At 47.9% G+C, this 25,325-nt stretch overlaps 2 protein-coding genes across 2 annotated transcripts in view; one reads left to right on the top strand and one right to left on the bottom strand.

Moving 5' to 3' along the window:
* Positions 1 to 185: 185 nt before the first annotated feature.
* On the bottom strand, positions 186 to 11,599 carry MCM4 (minichromosome maintenance complex component 4). The gene is made up of 17 exons (XM_052651773.1): positions 11,488 to 11,599; positions 11,267 to 11,336; positions 11,055 to 11,144; positions 10,780 to 10,943; positions 10,593 to 10,694; positions 9,574 to 9,669; positions 9,395 to 9,490; positions 7,381 to 7,519; positions 6,235 to 6,455; positions 5,738 to 5,858; positions 5,066 to 5,325; positions 4,436 to 4,801; positions 3,884 to 4,011; positions 2,969 to 3,176; positions 1,978 to 2,206; positions 1,441 to 1,574; positions 186 to 794 (listed from the first exon to the last, which is right to left on the bottom strand). Exons 2-17 carry the CDS (start codon positions 11,328 to 11,330, stop codon positions 702 to 704), a joined length of 2,511 nt encoding a protein of 836 aa, XP_052507733.1. The 5' UTR covers positions 11,331 to 11,336; positions 11,488 to 11,599; the 3' UTR covers positions 186 to 701.
* A 706-nt stretch (positions 11,600 to 12,305) lies between these two features.
* The window catches only part of PRKDC (protein kinase, DNA-activated, catalytic subunit), a 133,134-nt gene continuing 120,114 nt past the window's right edge, over positions 12,306 to 25,325 (top strand). The window contains exons 1-10 of the mRNA XM_052651856.1: positions 12,306 to 12,459; positions 14,122 to 14,198; positions 14,302 to 14,394; positions 14,717 to 14,791; positions 15,655 to 15,763; positions 16,288 to 16,400; positions 16,488 to 16,587; positions 23,684 to 23,739; positions 23,823 to 23,853; positions 24,304 to 24,461. Coding sequence (XP_052507816.1) covers positions 12,306 to 12,459; positions 14,122 to 14,198; positions 14,302 to 14,394; positions 14,717 to 14,791; positions 15,655 to 15,763; positions 16,288 to 16,400; positions 16,488 to 16,587; positions 23,684 to 23,739; positions 23,823 to 23,853; positions 24,304 to 24,461 — 966 coding nt within the window. The remainder of the gene's footprint in view (positions 12,460 to 14,121; positions 14,199 to 14,301; positions 14,395 to 14,716; positions 14,792 to 15,654; positions 15,764 to 16,287; positions 16,401 to 16,487; positions 16,588 to 23,683; positions 23,740 to 23,822; positions 23,854 to 24,303; positions 24,462 to 25,325) is intronic.

The raw sequence follows: 25,325 nt of genomic DNA, 5'->3' as shown, positions 1-25,325 counted from the left end.
AAGTTATAAGAAGGCCAAACTCACACAGTGACACGTTTCAGGGATTACTTGTTATAGTCGTATTTCTGCCTGAGATTGCAGCCAATAGTGGTTTTATGAGAATGACTGCTAAAACTGAAATTTTTAAATATGATGAAACTTATTAGTGACTTATAGGAAGTAATTAACATCATGAATTTCCATAAAAGCAGTGTTTATTAAAGCTTTTTTCTTAGTGAAAAGTGCCAGATAACCAAGTATTACTTATTCTATCACTTATTGAGGAAGAAATTTTACACATCAGAGCAAAGCAATACAAATTAACATAGAACCCCATTGTTATCAGCCTCTTGTAGGCAAGAAAACAAGCCTGGAGGACTCAGCGGGGCCTGTCGCCTCCTCATAGGGAGGGACGGGAACACCCGCGTCTCCAGTACCCGACCGAGTCCAGCACAGACCAGGACTGAGACTGCAGTCTGCAGAGAAGAGTGCGTCCTGCTGTCTGTAGGGACACGCTACTCAGCCCTGGTGCTCCATGGTACTCAGTCTCTGCCGCACACACTCAGATGGCCCAGGACGCTTCACTCAGTATCAACAGATGAATACACGGGCTTCCTAGGAACAGTGAAGCCACGTGAGAAAATTCTCATGGTGCCAAGCAATGACCTTGAAGCCCCTCCTCCTGCTGGCGGCAGGGCCAGGACCATGCTGCTCCTGGGCCTTCAGAGCAGACGCACAGTCTTCCCAGTTACTGTCAAGAAGTCGTCATCCGCCAGGGCGCGCAGCGCTTCTTCAAACATGTCCTTGGTGATTGCCTTTGGGGAAGAGCAAAGAGTTTACATCTGGAGCTGCCCTCCCCAGACACATAAGGAGCCCAAGTTCAGAAACCACTGGAGTCTCCTGCCTTCTGGGCGGCTGGACAGACATTTCATGCTCCAGCTCTTCCCCTAAAGGGCTTGATGCTAAGCACCACAGGCCTGGCGCCCCTGGTCTGTGTGTACCACTCAGCGGTCATGTGGGGCCAAGAAGGGGGTGTCAGGAAAGCAGGCAAGGGCTGGTCCCAACCAGCAGAGCCCCTGCCGTGAACTTGGCTTTCCTAATAACAGCCAAAAACTGCAAACACTAAATGTCCACCAACAGTTGAGTACATGATAGGGAAGGCATGAGACAGAGCAAACATGTCGCAGTGGATTCAGTGTCACAGAGAGAGCTAAGACTGTCACTGATTAAAAAAGAAACCATTGACTCCGCTCAAAACTACTCATCTACATCCACACAGAAGACTGAAAAAATTCTCAATGTGATCACTCACTGTGGATGGGGACCGTACTTCTCCTATGTGTATCTACATTTATTACTCAAGCAGTAAATGAAGGGGGAAAGCTAGGGAAAAAAACTTTAAAGCAGCATCAAAGGAAAAGAAAACTATTAAACAAACAAAATGTCCATGTAAACACTTACTATGTCAGACTGTCCCCGAATATCTTCAAAGAGCTGCTGGTATTTCAGGGCTGGTGTCTTGCCCTTTGATAAAATAAGCTTTCTCAATGCTCCCACTAACTCTTCTTTCCGCTTCCGAGAGGTAGCACTCATTCCTGAGTTAAGAGAAAGCAATGAAGATGTTTCTCCCATAATGAAGGGAACACCTTTCAAATCTCTAGTATTTCTTCAGCCATAAATCAACTTTAGTCTAAAGTAATCTTTAGTCTTGTCACCAGACAAGGTAAGGGGATGGTGGCTGAATGCCAGAGTGAGGTCTGAATCCTGTCCCCAGTTTTATAAAAGCTCAGAGCCGCTACTGGCCACTGAGACACAGCCCAGCAGTCCACACAGGAGCAGAGTCCCCTTTGTGGGGGCCTGAATCACTCCGTGCCTGGACGGCTGGGTGGGACAGAGCTGGGCCGAGTGTGCCAGCGTCTGCCTCCGCCCAGCCCCATCGCGTGTTCATGGGGGCTCTGACTCGAGATAGGGCAGCACCCACGTTGGGGGAAGGCTGACCTGTGGTGAGGATGGAGATGTCTACGATGCCTGTCCGCGGGTCGGTGGCCGACTGCTTCAGTGCCTCCCGGTGCAGGCGCTTGGCCTCCTCCACGTCAATGGCCTCCACCTTGTTTGAAAACCGCACTTTCGCGTGGGCTTCTGCCAAGCGGATCAGCGACTCCAGCTGCCGGGGGTACGCAGACACCATCCCTCGGCTGCTGCCAACCTTCCTCATGTCCACGTAGGCCTGCAAGACAGGAGACAGGCTGACTCCTCACATGGTGACCGCAGGGAGGGAAGTCCTGAGGGGAACAAGAGCGTGGTCTAGCCTTAGGCCTCCACCCTCATCTGGGGGAGAGGTGGCACCAGTGGGGGGATTGTGGTGCTGGGGAGGGAGCTGAGGACTTCGCCTGTTCACAGCCTGGGACTTCGCCTGTTCACACCCTGGGAGGACCAAATAGCAGCAGGCCAAGGGGCGCTGACACAGAGCACACAAAGGGTAAACTGTGAACTCGTGTGGATGACCTGATTCTCTCAAGATGACCCAGAGGGAAAACTATGAATCACTTCTAACTGTCACTTGAGCATCTTCAGAACTGTCAGGATGGAAAGCCCACCAAAGCACCAGGAACCTTCCTAGTGTCACAACATCCATGCGTGTGTCACCAGGCACTGCTGCCCACTTAAAAGGTATTGAGAAGTGAACATAAAATACTTCAGTTCTTTAGAAATGAGCAAATGCAGCTCAGAGACCAGAATTACAAAGTCACTAAGTATTAACAGCCTCACCGATATTTCAACTCAGGCATCCTGGTCTTAAATACACTGTGCTTACAAGAACTTTAAAAAGAGCACACAACTTGTAGAAATAATCCTTTTCCCTCTTCCACACGTGGAAAAGTCAGCTTTGCAACACAGGAAGGAAAACAGTTGTAGAAGACAGTGTTGTTCTTGACTAAAGACTGTTTCAGGGCTGAGCAGGGCCCAGCAGCACTTTGGGCTGCGGTACCTCGACGAGGGCCTGGCTGGCGTCCTGGCTGAGCCTTGGTGTCACGGTGCTGTGCGCGTAGGCGATGTAGTCCCTGAGCACCGCCATGTCCATGCCCTCCTCCTGTGCCTGCTCCTCACTCTGGTAGTACAGGGACACCAGGTGGTGAGCCAGGCGCCGGTCGTATGCCTCGTCCTGGGGGTCCAGCATGAGGAAGATCAAGTCAAACCTGAGGAGACACGGTGACGGTGCCCAGTCAGGACACCCATGCACCTGACGTGGACCTGTGGCCTCCATGGGAGTGGCAGGCGCGCCCGGCCCAGGTGGTCCAAGGAGCTCAGGCCCCCGGGTCTCCTGCCCTGGCCCTCAGTCTGCCTGGGAATAAGTGTTGGGCGCTGAAGGTGAGTCAGAAGCAGGAGGCTCTGGAGGGAAACACTGCTGTGATTCTGAAGACTGGAGGAGGTGAGTGAAACACATTGAGCTGTGCTGGGGAAAAGGAACTATTTGTGTAAGAAGTGAAGGAACCAAATTCTAAAACCCATTTATGAAATACATCCATCCTTGAGGGGAAGCCTGGGTCACGTCTCCCCTCCCACAAAGGCAGCTCTCAGACCCTTGTCTATTGCAGGAAGCTGCTCTCTGCACTTTGCTGATTGTCTACAGTGGCTATAGGACCAAGAGCAGCAAGAGGTGGGCTTCTGACAGAATGGAGCAGACAGGCCCCAACTACTCCAAGAAACAAGCATCCGTCAAGGTGAGCAAATGCATGGTCCTCACCTCAGGACCCATGACGAAGCAGACATGCAGACCACGCCAGCATGAAGAGATGACGACTGGTTGTGTTAATTCTGGTTATTTCCTTCTCACCCTCACCCTGAACCTTCCACAGATGAGTAAAATGAAAGCATTTGTTTGATGAACATGTGCTTATCATACCTTGATAAGAGTGTGTGGGGCAGCTGGATGTTTTCAATGGTGTTTTTTTTCGGATTCCACTGAGACTCAATCGGGTTTGCTGCTGCCAGGATGGAGGTGCGGGCGTTGAGCTGACAGATGATCCCAGCCTGCGGGAGGGACCGATAGCGCGGTCAGCAGCCTCACGCTGAGGCCAGCAGGAGCTCAGAGCCCCTGCCTCGGGTGGCCTTTGCCAGGAACCCCTGGCACCACAAGCACGGTACCTACAGCATCCACTGGGGAAGCCTAAGCTGGGTTTCACGCCAAAGATGGAGGTGGGGGTAAACATTTGCTGTGACTACATCCTTCTCAAAAACCAAATCCCTGGCATGAGATTTAGGACAAAAGTTCTGTGAGCACCAGGCATTAGAGGTTAGTACTGCACAGAGGACCCAGGTCCTGTAGAGGACACTCAGATGGGCTGGGACCTGACAGCAGAGTGTTGGCCAGCCTCCCGAGCTGCAAGTCCAGACGCTGTGGTCCAGGCCCCATCCCCCACCCCCACGCAGACATCAGAGCGGGCGGGTGGCTGACCTTGGCGATGGACAGTGTCTGCTGCTCCATGACCTCGTGTAGCACGGAGCGCGTGCTTTCATTCATCTTGTCGAACTCGTCGATGCAGCAGACGCCATTGTCGCTCAGCACCAGGGCGCCGGTCTGCAACACCAGCTGCCGCGTCTCAGGGTCCTTCATGACATAGGCAGTGAGGCCCACGGCACTGGAGCCCTTCCCGGACGTGTACTGGCCCCGCGGGACCAGGTTGTGCACGTATTGCAGCAGCTGGGACTTGCTGGTCCCTGGGTCCCCACACAGCAGGATGTTGATCTCCGCGCGGAACTTGCCCCTCCCTGTGTGGCTGAAATCCTTTCTAGTCCCGCCGAAGAGCTGAAGCAAGATTCCCTGGATAGACGGACAGACAGGTCTCAGCACTCACCTGAGGTGGGTGGTGGAGAGGCAGGGGGCTGAGCAAATGGATGGTGAAGAGATCAGAGGACGAGAGCAGGTCAGAAGCCACGCAGGGCCTGCCTGGAAATGGGTGAGCCGGGGGTGGAGATGAGGGTGCAGCCCGTTCCACCCGAGGCTCAGCCTTTCCCGGTGGTCACACCATCTGACCTTAAGCCTTTAGGCCTGGCCATAAGCAAGAAGCCTTTCGAGGTCAGTTACCTTCTTTATATCTTCATGCTCATAGATGCTTGGCGCCAGGGCAGATGCAAGCCTCTCATAGATGTCTGGCTTCCTGGCAAGCTCTTTGAGCAACTCCACACGTTTCTCAGAGAAAAGTTTCTGCTCTGCTTCTTCGTCAAGGCCATGCAGACGCTTTGAGTCAGTCTTCCGGTAGTGAATGACATCAATGTGGGTTTTGTAGACAGACTTCACATTGCTCACTCTGGGGTTGATGCGAATGGGGACGGCTCGATAGATGCCTGAGGGCACGAAGGACACCCTCTCACCTGCCTGCTCTCAGTCCAGAGCAGGGGGAACAGGGCTCTGGGGGCTCTGAGCACAGCCAAAAGGCTGACTGGGGAAACCCACCTCCACCCGGCACCTGCCTGCTGCTGTGTTGTGTGAGACAGAGTTCTTATTTCTCTTTAAGGGAATGTACAGTTATTAATAATTTGACTAAAAATATTAAAATCCTGTTCCAAAAGCTTAAAAAGAAAGGAAATCCAAAAGGCTCACATATTTAAAGTCGCTCACTAGTTATTTCGGACAACAGGAAGACAACCTGCTGTCTGGGAAGGCACCACATTGGAGGTCAGAGGCTGGCACTGAAAACAGCAGCCCCAGGTCGTCTGCCCCCGACTAGGTCAGAGGCCTGATGGTGGAGCCCCTCACCTGTGACGTGCACTCTGTCCCCAGGCTGGACCTTGTCCACGAGGTCATTGTGAGCAAAGAGGACGACCGTGTGCGGCGTCTGCCCCGCGGGCATGTCTTCGGGGGACTCCTGAAGCTTGATCTGGAAGGACAGGGAATGGACATCTCAGGACATCCAGATACCCGGCACCCCCACTGCCCCAGGGACGTTGCTCTGGAAGATGGCTATGCTCACCACAACACACTAGTCTCCAGCAACTCAGTCTCACCTCCATTCCGAGAGCATTGTTGAGTAAACACTCCCCCACATGGGGGTGGGATGGCCACATCAGGGTGGCGGTGGGTGAGCCTGCATCACCCTCTGCCTGCTTTTCTAATCCGTTCTGGGCGGCACTCCCTTCCAGGTTAACCCAGTCAGGAAGCGCGGTTTTAGGGCCACACGAGTGGACTGGTTACACTGGGCTTTGGAGGACCCAGCAGGGGCAGAACAAGGACGGGGTTGTGGAGGGCGCACGCACCATCTGCTTGTCGGAGAACACAGAGCGGTTGTGGATGAGGGCCATGCTGTGGCTGGTGTGGCAGCGCTCGCACACGCAGGGCTCGGCGATGCGGCCACGGTCTATCTCCACGCGGGCCGTGTGGGCACACACTTGGCACTGGAAGAAGGCCTCCTGCATCTCTGGAATCAGCTGGGATGTCCTGATCACCATGCCACTGATGGCGATGAGCTGATCGATATCTGCAAGGCGGAGAGAAGGCGGCTCGTCCCAGCTGGGCGTGGGCCTCCCCAAGGTCTGGGTCTGCTGTCCAGCCCTGGAGGACCTTGCCACAGGCCGCATGGGGATGCTGGAGTCACAGGAGACGCTGTGGCCAGAGCACCGACACTTCGCTGGGCACCCTCAGCTCTGGCCTGGGACGCCCCTCCTGTGTCCAGCCAGATTCCTCTCAATCCCTCAAGTCTACTGACCTGCACCAAGCTCAGCTGGCCCAAGGTTGCCTGGGGACGAGCGGACTTCTGACGTGGCTGCAACAGCCCATGTGCTTGTGATAATGTTCTTTATAGCCATAACCACCACCCCACTATACATGTGGGGTTCACACTTACCAGTCCCACTAATACCTGGGGCCCTGAAACAGTGTTTCCCCAAATAAAGAACAGAAGCTTCAGGTCTGGTTTCCAAACCTTTGGCTGCAAACCCTCCGATGGGGGCCCAGAGTGTGCTATCTCCCTGGGCTGAGACCCCTACACTGTTTTTCTGCCGCTTCTCTTTCTTCCCAAACCAGACATTCTCCTATGCATCAGGGAAGGGACCATATTTTATAGATCTGCTTTCTACACTGATTCTGAGAAAGTGCCTACTTAGTAAAGTAACTAAAACTATCATCATTGGGTAAGTTTACCTTAAGATAGAAAACTGTCAAAAGTTATATCTTTTATATAATTTCATTTGTTATTAATAAAAATAGGTATGGTGGACCTACAAGCATATGGCACAACAGAGCCTGCTCCCGGTTTCTGTCAACTCACACTCCACCGTCACTGTTACCAATTCCTTTAAGGTTCCTTGGTGAAGTGACTCTCACGTAAGGTATTTTCCTGCTGTTAAAAACATTACCTTCTATATGTTAAGAGTATCTCAATAACGCTGGGAGAAAGACAGTACCTTCTGGATTCAGGTTCCTCATATTCTTAGTCTTCAAGGCGTTGAATGGTCTCACTTGAATCTGATGCTCTAAGATTGAGTCAGGGTAGCGGTCAAAGAAGATCTCATTGACTGCCATGTCAAAAGTTGGGATGACTTCCTAAAAAACAAATGTAGGATGCCAAGCTATGCTTGTATTTTTAGCTTAGGATTAAATATAATAAAGCAACTGACATTAGCAAGGCATAAAAACAAAAGAACATGGTATAATCCAGAAGCATTATCCTAGAAATCACACATGTGCAGTTCACAAACCCTTGGGCATGCTGTAATCTCACACATCAGCACTTTCTCACTTAAAGAGGCGCGTCTACAGTAGTTCCTTCAGGCTGTGCTGACATGACTGTAGGCTTTTAATTAGTAACACAAGCCTATACTTTCATGTCTTTTCCTCCATATCAAAATGATAGCAAGGTAGGTAAAATTATAATTCTTACTCAAATTTGTTAACACCTGTTCTCTGTTCTGTAGATGAGGAAATGCTGCTCGGAAGCTGAGGAACTGAGTCAAGGTTACACAGCAATTCAGCAAAATCAAGATTTAATAACAAGTCTGCTTGCCTCCAAAGCCTACAGCTATTAATAGGATCAGTATAGCTGATGCTTTGTTGATAAAGCCTGGCCTTAAGCCCAGAGAAGACTGTAGTATGGTTAACACACCCTGTTAAGACATGGCAGGCGTGTGACCATTTTCATTCAAGATATTTCACATCAACAAACCCAACACACTATTGTGAGTCACTATTACCTTATGCATATACTAAGAAACACTGCCAGTCAAACTATGACATGCCAGCAAAAGTAACACGTATCTTGATTTTCAATGTTAATATGTAAAAAAACCAAGTGTTCAACTTAAAAAAGAAAGAACATGATTTAAGGAATTTGGGGGGAAATTCCCTGGCGGTCCAGTCATTTGGACTCCAAATCCCACATCCATGAGGCATGGCCAAAGGAAAAAAGAGAAAAAGGAAAAAAAAGGCTCTTTGAAGCATATTCTATTTCTAAAAAAAAACTTTAATTCTCATTGCCTTTTTTATTTGGATAATTGTAGATCCACATGCAGGTGTAAGAAATATGAAGATCTGACTCCGCCCAGTTTCCATTAATGATAACATTTTGCAAATAGTCTAATATCACAAGCAGATATTAACTTGGTACAATTCACTTATATTCAGATTTCCCAGTTTTACGTGTATTCACCCTTGTATATATATGTGTGTATATTAAGTTCTATCAATTCTATCACCTGCATAGGTTCATGAATCTGTCACCATAGTTAAGGTACTGAATAGTCCTTCAAAGCCACCAAGATCCCTATATTGTCCCTTTGTCACCATACCGAGCTCCCCCTCCCCTATTCCTTCTCTGTAACCCCAAGCAACTACTCATATGTCCATCTCTATAATTCTGTTATCTCAAATGTTATGTAAGTGGGAACCGTTATTAACATCACCTTTTAGATGTGTATGTAACCTTTTGGAATTGCTCCCGTGGGATCCATCCAAGTCACAGTATGTTTTACCTCTGAGGCATGTTCCAGACTGGCTATACCACAGCTGTTTGCCCACAACTGACCTGAAGGACATTGGGACTGATTCCAGCTATGAACATCTGTGTACAGGTTTTATGTGAACATGAGCTTTTGCTCCTCTGTGATAAATTTCCAGACATGCAATTGCTGTGTCATATAATGGTTATATGTTCACTTATTTTTTTCTAATTGGAGTATAATTACTTTACAGCATTGTGTTAATTTCTACTGTACAACGTGAATCAGCCGTAAGTGTACACACACACCTTCCTCACAACTGTGCTCTCAATTTGTCCCATCCTCTCATCCCCTATAGTGTCCACACACACATACACAGGCACTCTGCAGGCATATTCTGTTACTGAGAAGACTGCTATCCAGGAACCCTGCAGGTGTTCTAGATATTTACTGTAGTCCGCCAAGGTCAAAGCCAAATTCTTACCTGTGGGTAACAGATGAGCTGTCTGTAGAGGTTTGTATCAAATGATTTTATGTGTTCACAGTTTACGTTTAAAAACGGCTCTCCAGTAACATTAATCTATAGAATAGAACAAACAAGTTATATTCTGCTGATTGTTTTAAAACAGTTAATTGAATTTTTAGGTAAGCATATTTCATTACCTCTCCAAGTCGCTGCATGTACAGAGGTTCAGTAATGTCTATGCCAACATTTTCTTCTTCTTTAGCCAGAGGATCAATGAAACGCTGAAGAAATCTCTAAACATAGAGAAAGATTAAGCAGCTACTCAAGTTATGGGCACTAGGGTGCATGTATCTTTTCAAGTGCTCATCAATAAACAATTGGCTTAAGAAGATGTGATGGGACTTCCCTGGTGCTCCAGTGGTTAAGAATTCACCTGCCAATGCAGAGAACATGAGATCCACCCTTGGGAAGAGCCCACATGCCTCGAGGCAACTAAGTCCCACAACCACTGAAGCTCACAAAACCTAGGGCCCATGTTCTGCAACAAGAGAAGCCACAGTAGTGAGAAGGCTGTGTACGGCAACTAGACATAGTTCCTGCTCACTGCAATGAAAAGCCCCAGTGTGGCAACAACACCCAGGCACATACACACACAAAGTGACATATGTGTTTGTATAAAATGGAATACTACTCAGCCATAAAACAATCGGCCACTTGCAGCAACACAGATAGGTGCAGACAATATTGTACTTAATGAGTCTACATACAAAACAGAAACAGACTCACACAGAAAAGAAATGCGTGGTTACCAAAGAGGAGGGGGAGAGGGGAAGGGAGGGATAAATCAGCAGTATGGGGTTAACAAACACACTACCTGATGTAAAATAGAAAAGCAACAAGGATCTACTATAGCACAAGAAACTGTTCAGTATCTTATTAGTTACCTATAATTAAATAAAATCAGAAAGAAAATTTATTACGGCAACTGAATTACTTTGCTGTACACCTGAAACACAATATTGTAAGCCAACTCGACTACACAAAAATAATAGTAGGAGTAGTGTCAGAATTTGAAAACAAGCACGTTTTTTTCCCTAAAAACTATATCTATGATTCTCACCCACATAAGCATCTGTGCCTAAACACTGGGGCACTTGGACATAGGTCATGCACACTTGCTCCCACATTTTCGAAGCTTGGAGGAATGACACCTCACCTGAAAGTTTTCTTTGCACGTTGCCACGTTTACATCTGTTCCCCAAATCACGAGTTTTTGGCCGAAAGACTGCTCGCTCGCCACTGTATCTTCTGCGGCCGGCTGCACAGGAAAAGCCGACGGGAGCGGGTTCGGGGGACCGCCCGCATCGCGCACCCCACCGCGTCCCGACCGGCCCTGGACTCACCCCATCCGAGTGCAGGTCCACCTGCAGTCCCTTTCGGGCCGAGCCCAGGTCGGGTCTCTGCCGCAAGGGAGTGCCGCGCACGCCGCTCCTTGGGGTGCCCTCCACCCGCGAGCTGGGCGTGCCGTAGGTCAGCGGCGAGCTCAGGTCCAGGTCCAGGGGGACCGCTGGGGATCGCATCCACACGGGTGAGCAAGGGCGGGGGGAGGGGGAAGGAGCCCAGGGGGGCGTCCACCCCCCCCCGGGTTCCACCCCCGACTCCCCACCGGGCAGCGCACCTGCGGGCGGTGCGCGGGACGGGGTGCGGGGCTCGGCGCCAGGCGACGAGGGCAGCGGCTGCGGCTCTCCGGACGACAAGGGGTCCTGGCCTGCGGGGGTGGAGGGCACCGCGGCGTCGGCGCGGGCGGCACCGGGCCTGCACGGGGGCTGAACCGGCACCGCCCGCCCTCCCCGGGGACTCCGCGGGGCACGGCAGGGACCAGACACTCACGTGGCTGAGCTGAGGCGGCCCGCCGGGAGCCGCGGCGGCTCGGGGTAGATGCAGGAGACGACATGGCGGGCTGCGCAACAGGGACGCGGGTTCGCGTGGAAGCTCCCTATAAACCCCCCCGTCCCTCTTCCCTCGCTCCTGTCTTCCCTCCTCTCAACTCTTACACCCCCTCGCCGCCCCCGGCCGACCACAACCAACCCCCCGGACCCGCCCGGGCCCACCTAAGGCGCGCGTTTTAGCTCCGCTTCAGCAGTACGCAGATTTCCCGCCGGCGGCACTGTTGGCTCCGCCCCCAGCGGCGGCCCGCCAATCGCGACAGCTTCCTCGCGCGGCCCCCGACCCCGGAAGGCACCACTGGGCAGTGATAGGGGGAACTGGACGGCCTCAGCCCGCGCCCCGCAGGACACCTACGCACAACTGGCTCGGCGCTCCCCTTCTAGAATGGTCTTGACCGCCACCGCAGCGCGATTTCGCGGGAAATCTGTGGAGGCTGCATTCCCGGCCGGCCTCCACGGCGGGGGCCGTCCCTGTCTCCCTTGGGATTCCAGACGACCGCCCTTACCCCGACCCCCGTTACCAAGGACTAGCGGTGGCCCCTGACCCGAGCCCTAGCCTGTCTCTGTCTGCCTCGGGCACTTGGTCACCTCCAACTCGCCCCTTGTCCTGAGGTCGAGCGGTTGGGTTCCTGACTCTCCCGAAGTTTGAATGCATTGTGCTCTGTGTGTCTTAACTTAGGATGTCTAAGCCGCCGGTCCTACAGGGCAGGCCACCTCCTCGAGGATCTCCATCAGGGACCCGTCGCCCGCATCGAGTCCGGAGCACTACAGGGCCGAGGCTGGGTGTGCCCAGGGCTCTTGGAATTCCCCTCCCCGGCCCACTAAGGCCCCATTCGACACAGCACCTCGCCCCCTAGTCCTAGGGGCAGGTCCGGGCCCAGGCAGTTGTGCGCACGCGCCGGAAAATCCTCCCATCCCCGCCCTTTCCCGCCCAGCGGCACTTCCGGTCCCGGCAGGGAGAGTGGTGTTCGCAGCTGGAGGTTATGGCTGATTCGGGATCGTGCGTGCGGGGCTCCCTACTGCAGCTACAGGAGTCCCTGTCCGCTGCCGATCGCTGCGGCGCGGCGGTGGCCAGTGGTCAGCTGCTGCGGGGCCTGGGGCAGGAGTGCGTGCTGAGCTCTGGCCCCGCGCTGCTGGGTGGGTACAGCTCCGGGCTCCGGACGGCCGGTGCCCGGCAGCCCGTTCGAGTCCGAGTGGGCACCCGGGGTGGTGCTTGAACGGGTCCGTGGGAATTTGTGATCTGTGTAAAACTGTTTGTCAACTTCCTCTGTTCTTAACGCCAGAGGAAAGGTATTTCAAAGCCTGAGGTGGTGGAAATGCTCTGAATTTGGCATCACTGCTAACCACGGTGGGGAGCGACGATGAGAGGAGGAAAGTTTTATTTTCTTCCACCCCATTGTCGCCTCAACCCACCAGCACCTTTTCCAAATCCCAGTTTTGCTGTTCCTTTTGAGAAACAAGTCATGCTCTTAACTTTTGATTTATGCCTGGGTAAGAACTTGACCCTTTGCAGCAGAAGTGCCTCTTAGCATTTTTAATGTGTCATTGCGTGAAAACTTAGGTTACACCCCCTTTTAAAAACACAAATATGCAGACTTCATGATGCGTCCTCTTAATTAGAGGATGAGATTTTCTTCCGAAAACGTCATTGTTAATAAAGAGGAGAAATAAAGCCTTAAAGAGATTGCTGTGTAGTGCTTACAGACTGCCAGGGTGTATTCATGAGGACAGCATCACTGTGTAAATGCTTTCCAATCTGTTCTACGAGTTCAGTTTTGTTCCTTTAGTAACCTTGCCCTAAAGCAGTTCGAGGTTCACTCTATCCAGGATGTGTCCTTTCACTTGAGGGATTGTAGGGCTGTGTACTAATTTCCTATTGGTCCTGAAATACACCACAAACTTAGTTTTTACAACAGCTCAGGTTTGTCGGTTACCAGTCTGTGGTTGGAAGCCAGCAGGGATCTATCTCATCAAGCTAAAACCAAGGCAGCAGGCAGGGCCACTCCTTTTTTGAAGCCCCTGGGGGAGAGTTAATTTCCTTTTCATTCAGGTTGTTAGCAGAATTCAGTTCCTTGCAGTTGTAGCACTGAGGTTCCTTCTTCTGGCATTCCTTGTTTCCAGAAGACACCTACATTTCTTAGATCACGCTGCCCCCCTCCCCGCTTCCTCAAGCAGCAGTGTCAGGTAAGACGCCTGGAACCTGTCCTGCTTGCCTGCCTTCCCGTCTCCTCTCCCTTCCACTTGTGAGGGCCCTTGTGACTGCATTGGGCCCATTTGATAACCCAGAAGTGAAGTGAAGTTCTCTCAGTTGTAACCAACTCTTTGAGACCCCATGGGCTATACAGTCTATGGAATTCTCCAGGCCAGAATACTGGAATGGGTAGCCTTTCCCTTCTCCAGGGGGTCTTCCCAACCTGTGGATGGAACCCATGTCTCCCGCATTGCAGGCAGATTGTTTACTAGCTGAGCCACAAGGGGAAGCCCTGATGACCCAGGGCACTCCCCAGTTTAAAGTCAGATGATAGCAGCCTTAATTCCATTTGCAACCTAATTTTCATTTGCTGTGTAAAGTTAGCACATTCACAGGTGTGACGCTAGGCATCAGGGTTCTGGCCTCTGGGACCATTATTCTGACATCACTGTGGAACATTGTCTAGAATTTCCCGTTTTCCGTGTCAAGGCAGACTTAGGCTTGTGTTTTGTCACTTATGAGGCTGAACTGAAAAACAAGCATCACTTTTAGTGTGCATTTGTGGAGAATCTTGGCAACTCTCTTACTTTTTTCTTTTTTTTTTCCAGCGTTACACACTTCCTTAGTTTTTTCCAAAGATTTTGGTTTGCTTGTATTTGTTCGGAAATCACTTAGCATTGATGAAGTAAGTTGACCATTTCATTTTGCTCTTCTAGTGTATGTCTCTTCATGTTGAGGTGACTTTTTTTTAGCCCATGTTTCCGTAATGTTTATTTCTTTTATTATAGTTTCGTGATTGTAGAGAAGAAGCCCTAAAGTTTTTATGTGTTTTCTTAGAAAAAATTGGCCAGAAGATCACACCTTATTCTCTAGATATTAAGGTAAGAAGGAAAAAACCTCTTTATATATCAGCATCTCTTGACTTACATGGAAAGTTACATGGTAACTTGTAACTTAACATGGTTAAGCTTAATTTTATTTCTGCCTTTCTTGTTGAGGAGTTCACTTATTTTTGCTTGATTGTATTATAAATTAAGTGGCTAATTTTTTAAAAAATTTAACAAGCCGAGGCCCTTGTGGAAAACTGTTAAAGTGTAGTATGTCAAGTATTGGTATTTCTTCTCCCAGGTGTAGATTTAGCTATTAAGTCTTAGTTATAAGAAGATCTTGTTGATGATTTTGATGTCTCCTTTTAAATCCTAGAATACTTGTACCAGTGTTTACACAAAAGATAAAGCTGCTAAATGTAGAATTCCAGCCCTAGAACTTCTTATTAAGGTAATTAAAAAAAATATTTCTAAGTGCATGTATTTTATGGTACACATATAACTTGAACTGAAAGTGAGAGTTGTGGGTGAGAGATGCTGAGGACTCCCATTGGTGTGAGAAGGTGTCTGTTTCCAGCCATCACCCAGCAGCACCTTGGTGTTCTCCCCTCACACCGCTCTGGGGAGCAGAGGAAGAATTTGGTCTGTGAGGGGCAAGAAGTGAGAAGTGAAAGTTGTTCAGTCCTGTCGGACTCTGCGACCCAATAGACTATATAGTCCATGGAATTCTCCAGGCCAGAATACTGGAGTGGGTAGTCTTTCCCTTCTCCAGGTGATCTTCCCAACCCAGGGATCAAACCCAGGTCTCCCGCATTACAGGCGGATTCTTTACCAACTGAGCTGTAAGGGAAGCCCTTACTCTGAAAACCTAACGCTGCTGAGACTTGCCCAGATTCACCTCATTTTGTCCTTGAATGTTTTCTTGAAACCTTACACTCACACTGCGAAGGGTCTGTGTGTTGTGTGTATGTGGTCGTTGGGCTCACTCTCACCTGGGTCTCTGCTTAGATGTGTATCTTTTTTTTTTGTAGAATTTCTCTGGGTTTTGTTGGTCCTTAAGTGCCTCTGAGAGAAAGGGTCTAGTCACAGGATAATTTTCTTGGGAAGGTGAAATTATGTCTACATCCCTTTCCACTTGGTCTCCCCTGTTTTTCCACCACCCACCTCAGCCCCTCATCCCCCATAACCTAGCTTGACGCCGAGCACGAGTGCCTGGAGACCATGGCTGTGGAACATGGCTGTGTGCGAACAGGTGCAATAGATGGAAGCCTTCCGTCGCTTCCTCCTAGACTCTGCTAACTCGTGTTCTCTCAGTTACTTCAGACTTTGAGGAGTTCTAGACTCATGGATGAATTAAGAGTTGGAGAGTTATTTACCAAATTCTATGGAGAACTTGCCTTGAAAGCAAAAATACCAGATACAGGTAAGATGTATTTAAATGTGTCTTTAAAATGTTTTAACAAATTTAACAAGTTTTTAGTGTAAAACTTGGATTTTTTTCTGCCAAGGTATTTATATTTTACAGATGAACTTTGTTTTAAACTTCTGTTGGAGCATTGTTGCTTTACGACATTGTGTTAGTTTCTACTGCACAAAAAAATGAATCAGTTCTCTCTTTTTTTGGATTTCCTCCCCGTTTAATACAGATGAATTCTTTTTGCTGAAAAGAAACCAAAATGGAAACAGAAATAATGTGTTAAATGTGCTTATAAAAATTTTAATCTATACAAAATGATTTCTTCAAATAGAAAACTCACATGTCAAATGTAATTTAGCTTATAATACATTCACATAAAACATATCAGGAAAGATTCAGTACATAAAACTAGATAGTTTGTGTGGCTTATTGTTAAATTATTTTGAAGTGAAATCCTCTCCTTTTATTTGGGGATTTTTGCTTAATTTATTTAATTTTAGGCCTTAATTTGTCTAAAATTTATTTTTCAGTTTTAGAAAAAGTATATGAGCTCCTAGGAGTATTAGGTGAAGTTCATCCTAGCGAGATGATAAACAATTCGGATAAACTCTTCCGGGCTTTTCTGGGTGAACTTAAGTCCCAGGTATGATAAACTTTATAATCTATTCTGCTTCCTTGTATCTGGTGGGCTTTTCTCTTTTTATGGTACCTTGTTAAACTCTCCTTTCAGATGACATCGACAGTGAGAGAACCCAAACTTGCGGTGCTGGCGGGGTGTCTGAAGGGACTGGCGTCACTTATGTGTAACTTCACCAAGTCCATGGAGGAAGGTATCGCTTGATGGCACTTGAGTTTCTTTCTTTATTGAAGAACTACTAGTCTGAAATGAATTCCTGTGTGATTTTTGAATTTTGTACCAGTTGTGGATTCACATGCAGTTGTGAGAGGCAATGCAGAGATCCACGTGTGTCCTTCACCTGGCACCTCCCAGTGACGCCTGTCATGACGTAGTGCAGCCTGATAAACCTTCGGGTCTTGGTTGGTTCCAGTTGCTTCCCATGCACCCACTTGAGTGTTGAATTTAGTTCTGTGCCGCTGTATCGCATGTGGGCTAGTGTGTGCCCATGACAGTCGAGGCCCTGGCAGCCTGCCACGGGAGCAGCCTCCCTCCTGTCCTTCTGTAGCCACATCTCCCTCCCCTCCCCTTCTCTCCCCTCCCCTCCTCTCCTCTCCCTTCCCCTCCCCTCTCCTCCCCTCCCCTCCTCTCCTCCCACAGCGGCTGCTCAGTCTCCCATCTTGAGCTTTGTCCTTTCACGTTTGTGTAAATAGACTCATAGCAGGTAACTTCCTGGCTGCCTTATTTCATGGTGCTTAAGGTCTTCAAGGTACACCCCTGTTGTAACAGAATCCCGCTGTATGAATATAGTACACGTATATCTATTGGGCCATCAGTGAGTACTTGGGTTGCTTCTGCTTCTTTGACTGTTGTGAATGATGCTGCTGGACGTGGGTGTGTGAACACCTGGAGTCCCCGCGTTCCCTTAGAGCATCCCCAGGAGTGGGCTTGCTGGCCCACGTGGTGGTTCTGTAATTTCCAGGGGCTGCACTAATTCCTGTTCCCACCATCAGGGCACAGTCTCTTCACATCCTCAGGGTACTTGTTTTCTGTTGTTTGATCGTAGCCTTCCTAGTGAGTGTGAGGTGGTTTCTCACTGCATCTCCCCTATGGCTCTTGGTGTTGAGTGTATTCACAAGTGCCTCTTGCCCACTTGGGTGTCATCTTGGTTGAAATGTCTATTCAGGTTCTCTGCCCATTTGAAAAATCATATCATTTGACATTTTGTTACTGAGTTGTATGAGTTATTTACGTATTCTGCATATCAGTTCCTTATGGGATCATAATTTGCAAACATTTTCTCCCATTCCCTTGGTTGTCTTTTCACTCTATTGATTGTGCCATTTGATGTGCAAAGGTTCTTCGTTTTGATAAAGTTCAGTTTTTCTCCTTTGGTTGCTTTTCTTCTTTGGTTCCCCTTTGGTTGCTTGTGATTTTAGTGCCACATCCATGAAATCATCACAAAATCACTGAATCGTTGTGTCTTTGTAGAAAGCCAGTTGGGCATTAGCTGATTGGCACATCACTTGTGGGGGTGGATCTTGGTTCTCTGTTCCCTTGCCCACACCACACTGTCTGTATGATATAATTATATAGTAAGCTTTAAATGTCCAGTGTAGTTCTCACATTTTATTCTTTAAAAATCGTTTGGGTATTATAAGGTCTGAGCCTTTCCATGTAAATCTTAGAACGAATTGGTCTGTGTCGACGTTGGATATTTGTGGTCTTTGTGCTAAACCTGTGGATCAGTTGGAGGAGAGTTGATGCCTTAACCATGTTGAGTTTTCTAGCCCATGAGCACAGTGCACCTCTTCATTTAGTTGAGTTGGGTCCTCTTTGATTTCTTTCATTAGCATTTTGTAATTCTTGTGCTGCAGATCCTTGCCTGTTGGTTTTAAACTCTAATACAATTTTCTTTGTAACTGTCAGTAGTGTTCTTCTATAGTATCTCAAATTTAAGCTTAGAGGATAATCTAGCTGTGAGAGCATTATAATGAATTCATTTGTTTTTAAAGGACAAATCAAACAAAATTCTTTAAAAGAACTTGTTTGCTGTTGCGTACCATTTTTGTTCAGATAATTGTCAGATTTTTCTACCTCCTGCATGTGTTTGTTTTTATTGAATTGCAACTTAAGAAATTGCCAGATCTGATCATTTCAACTTGAGGAAGCAGCGGTTTCTAACGTATCAACCAGGTGTTCCCAGTCTTTGCTGCCTCTGAGTAGAGAAGCTGGCCCAGCTGCTCCTGCTTCCCCTCCTTGGTCTCTCTCTCCGGCTCCCTGTCCATGGAGCATCCCGCCCTCTCAGCTCCCTGCTCAGGGATCTCCTGTTTTCTGAAGCCTCTGTGCTTCCTCGTGTGAGCCGCTTTCTTGGGCTTCTGTAGTCCTCTCTGTTACAGCACTTTCTGCGACATGTTTTTCATCTCCTAGACTGTCTATTTTGTCACTTGACCTCGGTGGCAGGTGACGTTGCTTATTTCTGTTTGTCTTTGCTTGGCGTGTTAACTGACATTCGGTGAACAAGAAAATTAATAGTACTTATTGCTCATTAACCATGTGCTAAGGATTATCCTGTTCATGTTGCAAGGGAAATTCCTGTGACAACTCACTAAAGCAGGTGATAATATGTTTGTTTCCTGGATTAGAACACTGGACTGAGGTGGACAGAATAATGGCTTCCAAAGATGTGCCATAGGTCTGAGTCAGAGGGGAATCGGGCGTGGACGGGACGTTGAGACGAGGCTGTCCAGGTAAACCCAGTGTGATCACAGGGACACTTGACTGTGAACGAGGGTCAGGGTCAGGGTGCTGTGACCGGAGAAGCTAGCTGTGAGGATGGGACTGGGGCCCCAAGCAAGGAGGGCGAGCAACTTCTAGAAACTGAAGGCAGCCCTCAAGCCTCTAGAGAGGAGCACACCCAGGGACTCCTTCCTTTGTCTTATTTTAATGACTTATTCATTTTTCTGGCCGTTCTTTGCAGCTTGTGGGATCTTAGTTCCCTGACCAGGAATCAAACTTGGACCCTGTCGGTGAATGCACCAAGTTCTAAGCCAGGAAGTTCCCTATTTTATTTTTTAATTGAAGCGTAGTTGCAGACCAGTATTGTGTTACTTCAGGTGTACAGCATAGTGATCTGACGATGAAGCACCTTAGGAAATGACCACGACAAGTCTCATAGTGTCTGTCACCAGAGTTGTTATGACAGTGCTGACTATACTCCCCAAACTGTGTGTCACGTCCTGATCTGCACCTGGGTCTCTCATGCTCCCCGCTCGCTTCCCTCTGGCAACAAGCAGTTTGCTCTCCGTATCTGTTTCCGTGTTTCTTTGTTCTTTTAGGTTCTGCTTTTAGGTGAGGTCACGTGTTACATGTCTTTCCGTGACCCTGTGTCGCTTAGCATAATGCCCTCTAGGTCCATTTGTGTAGCAGCAGATGACAAGACCTCATTCTTTCTGCAGTACAAATACGTATACCTGCACATTCGCCACATTTTCTTTATCCGTTCTTCTGTCTGTGGGCACTTAAAGGTTGCTTCCATGTTTTGGCCATTGTCAGTAATGCTGCTATGAATACTGGAGTGTGTATATCTTTTCTAACTACTGTTTCTGTTTTCTTTGGATCAGTACCCAGAAGTAGAATGCTGGATCACGTGGTAACTGTAGTTTTCTAGGAACCTCCGCTCAGTTTTCCGCAGTGGCTGCACCAGTTTTCATTCCCATCAGCAGTGTATGAGGTTCCCTTTTCTCCACCTCCTCATCAATACTCTTTATTTGTTGTCTTTTTGATGACAGCCATTCTGACAGGTGTGAGGTGAGATCTTGTGGTTTTGATTTGCATTCCCCTGGTTAGTGATGTTGAGCATCTTGTGCCTGTTGGCCATCTATGTGTTTTTGGAAAAATGTCTATTCAGGTCCTCTTTCTCATTTTTTATTTTTATATTTTTTCAGTTTTAAATTTATTTATATCTAATTGGAAGATTATTGCTTTACAATATTATGTTGGTTTCTGTCAAGTATCAGCATGAATCAGCCATATGTGTACATACATCCTCTCCATCTTGAACTTACTTCCCACCCCATCCTGCATCTCTGTATTGTCACAGTCTGCTCATTTTTCTTTTTACTGAGTTTTTTTTTTTTTATATTGAGTTGTTAAGTTCAGTGTGTTCTTTGGATGTTAACCCTTTATTAGACCTATCATTTACAAATATCTTCTCTCATTCAGCAGCCTGCTTTTCTGTTTTGTTGCTGGTTTTCTTCACCATGCAAAAGCCTTTTAGCTTGACGTAATCCTGCATGTTTCTGCTTTTGTCATCCTCTAGTGAGGTAACCAGAGAAGGCAATGGCACCCCACTCCAGTACTCTTGCCTGGAAAATCCATGGACGGAGGAGCCTGGTAGGCTGCAGTCCATGGGGTCGCTAAGAGTCGAACACAACCGAGTGACTTCACTTTCACTTTTCACTTTCATGCATTGGAGAAGGAAATGGCAACCCACTCCAGTGTTCTTGCCTGGAGAATCCCAGGGACGGGTAAGCCTGGTGGGCTGCTGTCTTTGGGGTCGCACAGAGTCCGACACAACTGATGCAACTTAGCAGCAGCAGCAGTGAGGTAACTCCAGGTGGCGCCAGTGGTAAAGAACCTGCCTGCCCATGTAGGAAATGCAAGAGATGCAGGTTTGATCCCTGGGTTGGGAAGATCCCCTGGAGTAGAAATGGCAACCCACTCCAGTGTTCTTGCCTGGAGAATCCCAGGGACGGGGGAGCCTGGCAGGCTATAGGTCATGGGATTGCAGAAGAGTCAGACATGACTGAGCACACATGCATGCATGAGGTAACAGAGCAAAAACAGTACTGCTAAGACTCATGTCAAAGAGTACAGTGTATGTTTCCTCTAGTTTTGTGGTTTCAGATTTAGGTTTAGGTCTTTAATCCATTGAGTTTACTTTTGTATGTGGTGTAAGAAAAGGGTCAAGTTTCATTCTTTTGCATGTAGCTGTCCAGTTTTCCTACCACTATTTGTTGAAGAGGCTATCTTTTCTCCAATGTATATTCTTGCCTCCTTTGTCATAGATTAATTAACCATATTTGTGTGGGTTTTTTTCTGGGCTTCCTATTCTGTTTCTTTGATCTATGTTTCTGCTCTTTTGTGCCAGAACCATAACGTTTTGATTACCATAGTGCAGTTTGAAATCAGGGCACACGATGCCTCCAGCTTTGCTCTCCTTTCTCAGAGACTATTTTGACTATTTAGAGTCGTTTGTGTTTCCATTCAAATATTTTGCTTAACTGTTACAGTTCTGTGAAAAATGCCATGGATACTTTGATAGGGATTGCATTAAATTTGTCAACTGCTTTGAGGAGTGTGGACATTTTATCAAAATTAGTTCTCTCTACCTGTGAGCACAATATACGTATGTATATTGTATGTATGCATACGTATGTATATTTGTGTGTATTGCACAATACACGTATGTATATTATATATATACACATACATATGTATATTTGTATGTATGTATATTTGTATGTATTTTTATATGTATATTTGTATGTATTGTCTTCAGTTTCTTTCATTAATGTCTTAGAGTCTTCAGGGTATAGATCTTTTACCTTCTTGGTTTAATTTATTCCAAAGTATTTTATTCTTCTAGATGCAACTTGAATAGGATTGTTTGTTCAGTTTTTCTTTATGATAGTTTATTATTAATGTACAGGAACATGATAGATTTCTGTATATTAATTTTATACTCTGCAGCTTTACTGAATTTATTTATTCTAATTGTTTTCTGGTGCAGTCTTTAGGATTTTCTATATATAGTGTGTCATCTGCAAATAGTGACAGTTTTACTTCTTCCTTTCCACTTTGGATTCCTTTTATTTCTTGTCTGATTGCTCGCACTGGGACTTCCAATACTATGTTGAATAAAAGTAATGAGAGTGGTCATCCTTGTGTTGTTCCTGATCTCGGAGGAAACGCTTTCAGCTTCTCACCATTGAGTATGACATTGGCCCTGGGTTTGTCATGTACGACCTTTACTGTGTTGAAGTACATTCCTTTTTTACCCACTTCATTAAAAGTTGTTATCATAAATGGGTGTCAGTTTTGTCAGAAACTTTTTTCTTAATCTATTGAGATGGTCATATGATTTTTAGATCTTTGTTGAAGTTCTTACTGTGTTCTTCTATTCTTCTCCTGAGTTCATTGAGCATTTTTATGACCATTACTTTGAAATTTTTTTCTGGGAAGTTACTTACCTCTGTTTTGCTCAGTTCTTTTTTTGAGATTTTGTCTTCTTCTTTCTTGTAACATGACCTTTGGCCCCTCGTCCTGCCTAATTCTTTATTTGTATTTGGTAGCTCAGTTACGTTTCTTGGTCTTTGTGTAGAAGGTGTCCTGTGGGGTCCAGGAGTGCAGCTCTCCCCCTTCCCTGGACTGCCCTGGAGCTGGGCACTCCAGAAGCCGGGCACTCCAGGAGCATCCCCTGTGGTGGGTGGGCCAATCTGGCCTGGGGGCAACTGTGCTGCAGTTTCTAAGGCCTGGTTACCGCTGTGGCTGGTGCTGTGGCGTGTGAGGGCAGCCTGGCGGAGGGAGCCACTTTGGGGGATGCTGGTGCTGGCTGAGGTGTTGGCAAGGCAGGGGTCACTTTGGAGGGGTCCTGATGCCAGCCAAGGGCCCGCATAAAGGGCTGCTGGGGGTGCAGCTTGGAGGAACACCAGCTGTGTCGGGTGTGCAGATAAAGCCGGGTGGGGTGGGTGGTGCTGCTGGCTTAGATGGAGAGTCAGACCCTGCACCTCATCTTCTGGGTGCAGGGTCTCCAGCTGGGGAGCTGAGGTGGAGTCCAGACCCTGGGGCCCCAGTGCTGGGGATGGCCTGACAGCACCGCCTTCCTCCAGGGGCCACTCCTTCTGTCTCCACTTGTGGAAGGTCCATCCTGCTGTCTTCAGGTCATTCTCGGGGTTTTCTGCTTGTGTCTGTGATGTTGGTTCCAGATTGCTCACCTCCAGAACTGGGTGGTAGTAAGTTTGTGTTGTTTTAAGGCACAAAGTTGGTGAGAATTGATTACAGTGGTGACAGGAAACTGATGTAACCAGTGCAGGACTGGGACTTGAGCCTTGGTCTGAGGCTAAAATTCAGGTTTTTGGGCATGCTGTGATTATGTGACTCCAGGCAATAGTACTGGGTACTAGCATGTTCATTAATGGAGGAAGAGGTCCTACTGTCTCCAGCAGAGCGGTGGGTCGTGAGTCTCATGAGCTTTGCCAGACACACGTTATGATCTGTGACAGTGGCTGCTTTCTGTCTTTCCTCAGATCCCCAGACTTCAAGAGAGATTTTTGATTTTGCATTAAAGGCAATCCGTCCTCAGGTAGGATTTAGTATTCTAATTCTTTCACGACTGAGCCTTGTGATTGTCAAACATTGATGATAGTTTTTTTTTTTTTTTAATAGATTGATCTGAAGAGATATGCCGTGCCTCTGGGTAAGATTCTACTTTTAAGGAGGTTATTAGGTTGGTGTCTGAGTGAATGTTTGCTTAAACTGTGAGTGAAGGTGGCGCTGTGACCCCTGTGATGCTCCCACGTGGTCACTGATGGCAGCTCTTGGTGCTGTTTGAGATGGTCACACTAAGATTGCACCGTTTCAGAAGAAATTACTTTAGAACAATCCAGATCTTTTGATTCTGTCTTTATCTAAATAAACCCTGATCCTACTTCTGACCTTCGTTTTGAGGGTCACTGGCCGGATTGTGGGCCTCTTGATTCAAATAGAGGATGGAGGCATCAGTTGTGAGGGGACCCTGGGCCCCTGAAGTAAGGATTCGGGGACTTTGTGAGCACAGTTTTGGTTTGATGTGTGGCTGAAGCTTCCTAAGTTCTTTGTCCTGCCCTTTGTCATCCTGTTTTAAATACGGTGTGTTCTGTGTTTGCAGCTGGGCTGTCCTTATTCACCCTGCACGCATCTCAGTTTAGCACCTGCCTTCTGGACAACTATGCTTCTTTGTTTGAAGTCCTGTCGAAGTGGTGCAGCCACATGAATGTGGAATTGAGGAAAGCTGCACACTCAGCTCTGGAGTCTTTTTTGAAACAGGTACTATGTAAAACTCTTTCTATGCAAAGACATAAATTCCAGTCTTCTGCATGAACATTTGAAAAAAAAAATACAAGTTGGTCCGTTAGCTTCTGTAGTACTTAAAGAGGAAAGTTGGTTATCCCTCTGCCACAGGAGTGGCAGCAGGTTTGGAAGAAAGAAAGCTTCAAAGACATCAAGTCTGATCAGGTCCTCAGAGCCAAGGGCGGACAAGAGAGTGAGGAGGTGGGATGGAGGGAAGGCTGGCGGTCAGAAGGTCAGGGCTCCCTGGAGGCGGTGGCTGGGTCAGGGTGGGAGCAGGGAGGGGAGGGGGGCGGTGGCGAGGTCTGCTGTCCTGTTAGACTGGATGCTTGTGTCTCTGTGGCTTCTCGGCTGAGGCGAGCTCTCCTGCCCCAGGGTGTTTCTATCTAGGTTGGATGTGGGTGCAGGGAGCCTGCAGGTGGCCTGCCGTCTCCGGGTGCTGAGATCTGGGGCCTTCATACAGGTCTGGGCGCGGGCTGCAGGTCGGCAATGTGGATGCATGTCTTCCTTCTCCCTTCGGTGATTGTCTGGCTTCTTCCCATCCTTGTCTCGGACGGTCGTGGGCAGGTTGCGAGAGCTTCCTGATGCCCTTGCTGGTCTCGAGTTCTGGCAGGTGTCACTGTGTATGGTGCATCGTCATCTGCTTGCTTCTCAGAGTACTTGCTTTGGCTCACGTAATTATTGTAGCTTATTGTTTTGAGAAATGAGACACCTTTTTTTTTTCTTCCCCTGGTTGTTAGTTCTGAACCCTCTCTGTGTTCCCTCCTGGGGGTCCTTTCTGTGGGTGACTCTGAGCTCGCCAGCTGCTGGGCCTGCCCAGCTCTGTGTCACCTTGAGTCAAAG

This window comes from Budorcas taxicolor, chromosome 14 (assembly GCF_023091745.1).
Source record: "Budorcas taxicolor isolate Tak-1 chromosome 14, Takin1.1, whole genome shotgun sequence".
NCBI lineage: Eukaryota > Metazoa > Chordata > Mammalia > Artiodactyla > Bovidae > Budorcas > Budorcas taxicolor.
This window is presented reverse-complemented; position numbering and strand designations above follow the sequence as displayed.

What these genes read in the sequence shown, in the direction of transcription:
- MCM4 (XM_052651773.1), bottom strand. Translation starts at nt 11,330, where the DNA reads ATGTCGTCTCCTGCATCTACCCCGAGCCGCCGCGGCTCCCGGCGGGCC. An exon ending in AGCTCATCTGTTACCCACAG is followed by an intron (nt 7,520 to 9,394) that starts GTAAGAATTTGG and finishes TTTGTTTTTTAG; the next exon opens with GAAGTCATCCCAACTTTTGA. An exon ending in AGCATGAAGATATAAAGAAG is followed by an intron (nt 4,802 to 5,065) that starts GTAACTGACCTC and finishes CCGTCTATCCAG; the next exon opens with GGAATCTTGCTTCAGCTCTT.